Source organism: Lipotes vexillifer, unplaced genomic scaffold (genome assembly GCF_000442215.2).
Source record: "Lipotes vexillifer unplaced genomic scaffold, Lipotes_vexillifer_v1.1 scaffold238, whole genome shotgun sequence".
NCBI lineage: Eukaryota > Metazoa > Chordata > Mammalia > Artiodactyla > Lipotidae > Lipotes > Lipotes vexillifer.
Genome location: NW_006785665.1, coordinates 1,329,953 through 1,336,772, shown reverse-complemented (window position 1 = coordinate 1,336,772; position 6,820 = coordinate 1,329,953). Strand labels below are relative to the sequence as shown.

Here is a 6,820-nt window from a genome sequence, read left to right as displayed (position 1 = left end):
GGGGTGGGGGTGGGAGGCTCGGCTGGGTAGGGACCCAGGCTCCCAGCCTGGATGCAGGGTTTGCAGCTTCCGAACTGCGGTGAACCCCACTGCCTCACCCCAGGGAATACCGACCTCATGCTTCTGGTTTCTACTTGATTCAGAGGCTGAGTCGCCGCAGGAGTTGGCTTCTGTGGGCGCCCCGCCAAAGAAAGAAGGATTTAGGTGTTCGGGCTCAGCGCCCCGGGACCCAGGCGTCTGACCCCTATCCTTGGGAATGCAGGCGCCCAGCTTCCCACACTCTGATTCCAACTTCCCTTTCTTTCTCGTACCCACCTCCGAGGCCTCGGCGGAGCCCCCTCTCCTCTCCCGGGCGCTCAAAAATCTCCTTACCCAGAACTTTGAGCAAATCCTCAAAGTTCTCCGATCGGACGATCTTCCAGTTGCCAGAGAAGTTGGGCATGGTGGCGGTGCTAGTGGCGGTCCCCTTAGATCCTTCGGCTGGAGCACTGGACGCTGAGTCCTTCAGTCGAAAGAGATGTCTCCGCCGCCTTCGCCGGAGGGTGAGACTCAGGAACCAGGAGTCGTCCGAGGACAACCCTAAAGCCGGCCTGGGCTCTCGCGCGGGCAGCTTTTATACCCTTCGTGGACCCGCCCTTGCCCAAGAATGAGGTGGTCCCGCCTCCCGCTCCGCCCCCCCCTCCACCCCACCTGGGGGATCCAGCGTGACCGCTCCGAACTCGAGACCTGCTGGGGAGCCCTGGGGTTTAGGGGCCAGGCACCTAAGTGAGGCAACGGCGCCCCCTACTGGAACAACTCGAAGAGGCTGGGAGGGGGCTTCACCCCCTACCCACCACCCTCGACTCCCCAGCGGGTATCGGGCTCCAGTAGCGCCTGCGGACGATGGAAGTTGACGCAAAGAGACTCATTCTTCTTAAAGCGTTGGGCGGGCATCGAAGGGTTAAACAGGAGCCTGGAGCGCCAGGCTGGGGAGGGCAGAGGTCACAGCCAATCACTTGACACGAGCTCTTTATTACGGCGCTTTCTGTGTCACTCGGCTCCCCAGACCCCCGAGGGAATCGCAGTAGGCGGCAGGGAGGGGAGGCGGGGACTGAGGCGCGGAGCCCTCAGCGCGCCGCGCTGCCACCTAGGTTGGGGGGAGTCTGGGTGCCCCGGGGAAGGGGCGGAGCGGGGTCTCAGGTGTCACCATTCTGAGCCATAAAACTGGCGGAAGGAGAGGCCGCCCCGCCGCGAGCAGCTTTGAAGTGGGAGATCAAAGGAGGGGGGTAGGGAACGGCTCCCCGCGGAGACCCAAGTGGGAGTGAGCGAGACCCCCGGGGGAGAGGGCCAGGGGACCGAGAAACAAATGGAAGTCAGGCAGGGAACCTCGGAGACAGGCCGGGAGACTCGAGACCGCCGATCGCAGAGGATGCGGTACCCCGAGCGGCCGGAACCCGGGGGCCTGTCCAGCGCTGAGGGACACTGCGGCCCAGCTGCCCTCGGCGAATCCGTGCACGTGGCCCCGATGCCCGTACCGCACCCCACCCCCCGCCACCCTGCCGGAGCTGTCCTCCCAGCTTCTTCCGAGGCGGTGAAGAAAATCCCCTCATCTGGTCCCAGCCCTGGGTTCCTGCCCTGGCCCCTCCCTGCCAGCGTGGCCATGGGTGGAGCAGAGGACAGGCTCTCCGAGATTCTAAGCCCCTTCCCTTAGAGCCCTGGAACGGTCTAAGAGGGTAGGGGCCTTAGCTGTGGAGGAGCCCGGAGGAGAGCCAAGGGAGAGGGGCTGGAGGATTTACCAAAGACACACTGGAGGTCGAGCCGCTGTGCTGTAAAGAGGAAAATCTCTGAATTACGGGTGTGTAGGAAAAAAATAATGCAACTCTGGAGCAGGAGGGATGGAGATTAGACTGTAGAAAGGACTTCTTGACAGGGTCCCACCCTGCAATAACCAATAAAATGTCAATTCTGAAGAAGGGAGCTGGATGCCCCAGCCTGGTTTTAGGGTTCCAGGTTTGGTGTGGGAGAGTTTATTTGGGGGTGCGGGTGGCCTGGTCTTCTGGAAGTGAGGGGGCAGCAGGTCGAAGGGCTCTTGGAGGATGGTCAGACAAAAGCAGAGGTGGTGGAGGGAAGGGGGTGGTCCCTGGGGGGTGCTTAGTGCCTGGGGTTAAGGCACTGCCTGTGCTCCTCCCCCATCCACCCGGCTCCAGCAACGCTGGAGGTAAAGGGAGGGGGATTAGGTTCTGACAGTGAAATCAGGCTCCCAGCCAAAGGGATGAGGAGAGGCTGGGGGAGGGAACATGGTGGAAAGCAGACTCCTGCTGCCTCTCCTTCCCCCTCACTGCCCCCTACCTCTTCTACCCAGGTCCCATGTCCATCTCCACTCCAGCCCTCTTGAGACCCCAGCCAGAATAGTCCAGTCTCCTCCTCAATATGCATCCCTCCTGCTGCAAAAGAGAAGGGCCAGTGTTGGCCCTCTCCCCCACAAGCCTTGTGAGAAGGATGTAGAAACCTCGCTCAAAAGATGGTCAACCAGAATGAGGGAGCCTAGACCTGCAGGAGCACAGAGGAGGGATGTGGTCTGGCTGAGGAAACTGGAGAGGCTGGAGGTGGGGGCTCCCTGGGGTGGAGGAAGGAGGCCTGGGCCCACTCCCCTCCCTTCACTTCCTCACTCCCCCCACTGGCCAGGCAGCCAGAATTTCCAAAAAGACAGAAGTAAGACAAAGGAAAGTCAGGCTGGGAGGGGAATTTTTTCCAGATGTGCTTGTGGTTTGGCAGCTCTGGGCCTGAGCTTCAGCCCCCGCACCCCAACCCTGGCTGAGGGAGGTGGGCAGAGGGTCCAGAGCATGGTGCAGGGCAGCTAGGCTGGATGTCTCAGCCTCCAGCAGCCCTGTTACCCCACAGAAACATGGAGGCTCATGTGTAAGGGGTGCTTAGGAGAGATTCAGGGGAAGGGGGTTGGGGGACTGGGGTTGGGGGCAGTGGGATGAGAGGGCTGGGGGTACCGGGAAAGGGGGCTAACAGAGGAGTCTGGGGGAGCCTAGGGGCAAGGGGCAGGGACTAGGGCCCTGGAACCAGGCGATGGGGAGGAGTTTAGCCAGCATCAGTCATTCAGTCACAACTGGCTTTAATTTCCCGCTGGGATCCATAAGGAGAAGGAATTTCCTAGTGTCGCTGGCCTTTTAATTATGACCAAATCTGCTGCAGATCTCCTGGGGCAACGCGTTCCCCTTTCTAGGAGCCTTGGTCATACTCCTCTTGGGGTTCCCCCTAGGAATTTGGAGACTCAGGTGGGGGAGGGTGCTTAATTGGTGAGAAAAGCTGGGGGAGCAGAGGCAGGATGGGGGTGGAGTGGGGAGGAAACCAACCGGCTTGAGAGAGTTAGGAAAGAAACACTCTGGGGTTTTGTTCCCGTTGCAGTGTGGCTATGAGGAAAGTGGCTGGTTTTGCACAAGGAATGGAGATGGGTAGGCTCTGAATGGTTTGCAAGAGTGTGGTTGTGAGTAGATGTAGATGCGTGCACTATTGAGGGCTCTGGGGGCTTGGGAAGAGGAGGCTCCCCCACTCCTCTCCATCATTCCCTTGAAGCTGAGTGGGGGAGGAGTGATGGGAAGAGTGGGAGTGTCATGAACCCCTCACCCTCACCCCCAACCGGGACCAAGGAGATTCTCTGGCCAAAGCCAGCACTTGTAGAAGGGCCTCACCCTGACCAGTGTTATTGCATCTGCTGGATCACAGAGTTTGTTGGCTGGGAGTCATGTAGAAATTAAACCCAGGTGGGGCTGGACACTAGGGTCTCTGCCACTCAGGGTAGGGGCTGCAAATAAAGCAGGACTTCTATAGAGGGTGGGGAAGTCGGAAAGTAGAAGAGGGGAGTTGGGAGTGCCTGGGGCAGGACAGCTGTGTCTCCTGGCCTCCCTGAGCCCTCAGGATTCCACTCAGCACCAAGCGTAGACTTAAGCATCCTGCCTCCTAGTCTGCTCTGATCCTCGGTACCGAAGGGGATGTTCCATTCTTGCGTCTCCCTGGGTTTAGGAACCAGCCCTTTTCAAATCTGGTAAGGCCGGCTCTGATTCTCCCCAAATGAAATTGCCATTGCAACAGGATGGATGGCAGTTAGACCAAAAAAGAGCTTCCAGCAAGCAAAAGTGCAAGCTGGGAGACAGAGAACTAGAAAGGAGGCAACTTATTTCCCAGGAACATCTGGGCACACGGGAGAGACCCTGAGAACTAAGGAAGGCGTGAGCGGAGAATCTGAGTGACCGGGGGAAGGGGCAGCTGGACTCAAAGGTAGGGGATGACAAGTGGCCTCCCCGGGGTCAGCCCTGGGCCCTGCAAAGAGGGAGGTAAGTATGGCCCAGTAGGGTCAGACCCACAGGGTGTGAGGAGGGGACTGACTGTGATAGGAGGAATTACAGTTAGACAAGGGGAGGATCTGCGCCGCACCCAGGCAGCCAGGCGGCTCCTCTGTTGTTTTTGGCTCTGCTACCTGGTTCCCAGCTCCTTCCGCCAACGCTTTCCTCGGGGCTGGGCCGGGCACACTGAGCCGCGGGCAGGCTGAGCAAGGGAGGGGAGGAGGAGGAGGTGGGGATGCACTGGCTGAAGACAGTGTTCGGATTGAATCTCTTTCGCCTGAGAGAGGCCCCTGGCTCTGCTTGCCTTTTCAGGGGGCAGGCGCAGAGGTGTGGGCAGTCACTGAAGAGCCTGGAGACGCCCTGCACAAGGCCTGGCCACCACTCACTGATTCTATTCCTTGACCCTGGGCTCTTTGTTTCTCCGTCCCTCTACCGTGGCTCCACCACCTAGACTTTGCTTCTTGCCAATCTGGCATGGGAGGTCATCCCTTTCTCCACGTAGGCCCCTGCTCAGTTTTCTCTCCTACTGCAGTGAAAGGCACCAAATTCGACTCCCCTTCCTCTGGAGCCTCCATGCTTCTCAGAGAACCTCCAGGCTGAGGTGGGGATTCAGTGTGGCCGGGACTGTTGGTGGCAGTTGCCAACATCTGAAGCTGGATGGGCCTGGACCTGACTCTGGCCAGCTGTGTGGCCCCTCGCCCGCTCCTGAAGGAATCCCCCCAGGGCAGCACTGCTGGATGAAGAAGTCAGTCAGCACTGAGACCTGCAGTTAAGCTCCTTTTAGCTTTTATGATGCAGTGACTAGGGCCAGACCCCTCTGCCATTTCCACTCCCTGCCCTGAACTGGCCCCTTATCCCCTGGCAGCCCAAGGCAGGAGGGTGAAGGCTGTAGCTATGACAGGTTTGGCAGGCTGGACACCTGGGTTTGCATGGCACCTGGGGACAGTGGCTAACCCTGGAAAAGATGAACAGCCTGCAGTCTAGCCCAAAACTGGTTCTGGGGAGCCCAAGCCATCTCCCAGATGCCTCCTCTCCCACTCTCCGAGGATGGCAAATGGAAGAAGAGCCAGGGGTCTAAAGACCCCCCCCCCTCCACTGAGATGATCTGGAGTTTCTGGAGGAAGAAAGAAATCGGCAAGGCTGCAGATTGGATGGGGGCTATATTCCTCCTCTGGCCTGAACTGCAGAAGGTGGGCACTGGGCCAGATAATCAGACTCTGGGATTGAAGAGGAAAGAGGCAGGAGGGAGGCGAGAAGGGCGAGGTCCCAGAGAAGAAACTGAGGGGGCCCCAGGTCTGGGCTTTGAGGTTCTGGATGGAGACAGAAAGAGGGTGTTGGACTCACTGTCCCTGGGCGGGGTGTGGGCAGGGTAAGGGGGCTGATGGGTCAGACTCAGGAACATCGGTCAGCTTGGGGAGAACACCACTTCAAAGCTCCTTAGCTCTCGCATTCCCCTCCTGTCTCTAGCCACCAAATGCAGCTACTGTCTCCAGGTAAGACCTAGTAGCTTGGGACTTCCCAGGTGGCGCAGTGGTTAAGAACCTGCCTGCCAATGCAGGGGACACGGGTTCGAGCCCTGGTTCGGGAAGATCCCACATGCTGCGGAGCAACTAAGCCTGTGCACCACAACTACTGAGCCCGCGCGCCTAGAGCCTGTGCTCCGCAACAAGAGAAGCCACCGCAATGAGAAGCCCGTGCACCTCGACGAAGGGTAGCCCCCGCTCGTCGCAGCAACTAGAGAAAGCCAGCGTGCAGCAATGAGACCCAACACAGCCAAAAAAAAAGACCTAGTAGCTTGACCCCCAGCCTGGCTCCTAGGGGCCTATGGAAACCAGCTGTGCTAATGGCTCCAGGAAGGAGGCTGAAGCTCTAAGAGTCGGGTAATAAGGGCCAGCTTCCCCAACACCAGGGCCCTTCTTGCTGCAGACCAGGCCCAGGCCAGTGGGCCAGACTGCCTGGAGACAGAATCAGAGGTGCAGGAGGATTAGAGCAGAGTAAGGGAGGGCCCCAGGAGCCCAGATTCCTGGTCCCTTCCCCCATCCTCCCATCTTGAGCAGGCAGGGAATTAAGAAGGGATACAAAAGTTCAGAGTCTGGCCCCTTTGCCAGGCTAGGCCCTTGTCCTTCCAGTGACCCTGCCATCCCACCCCTCCTTATAGCAGGGCTGGAGACATGGGAGGGTCGGGGAGGCCCCAGACTGACCTAGCCCTAATGGCTTTCCCTGGGCAGCATGAACAAAATGGGAAAAAGATGTGTGAAGTGGGAAGCTCTGATTTCCTTTCCCCTGTAGGCTCCAGCTCTGGAAAATGTTAGCTGTCAAAGAGAGACTGTACAGTCTCCCTGCCTCCCCCAACCCAGTACCCCTTACCCCATCCCATCCACCAGGGCCCCCCACCCTGCCTGGATTCCCAAAGGGCACTGGGCTAGTGTCTGTGAATTTCAGCTCGCCAGGGTGAGGACACACTGTTGTGACAAAGCACCCCCCCCCCC

The 6,820-nt window shown here is 59.1% G+C and overlaps 1 protein-coding gene across 1 annotated transcript in view; it reads right to left on the bottom strand.

The window, feature by feature from the left end:
• Positions 1-581, bottom strand: part of CRABP2 (cellular retinoic acid binding protein 2) — a 5,275-nt gene extending 4,694 nt beyond the window's left edge. Inside the window, exon 1 of the mRNA XM_007457879.1 lies at positions 373-581. Within this exon, the coding sequence (XP_007457941.1) occupies positions 373-442 (70 nt within the window). The 5' untranslated portion in view covers positions 443-581. The remainder of the gene's footprint in view (positions 1-372) is intronic.
• Between the last annotated feature and the right edge of the window lie 6,239 nt (positions 582-6,820).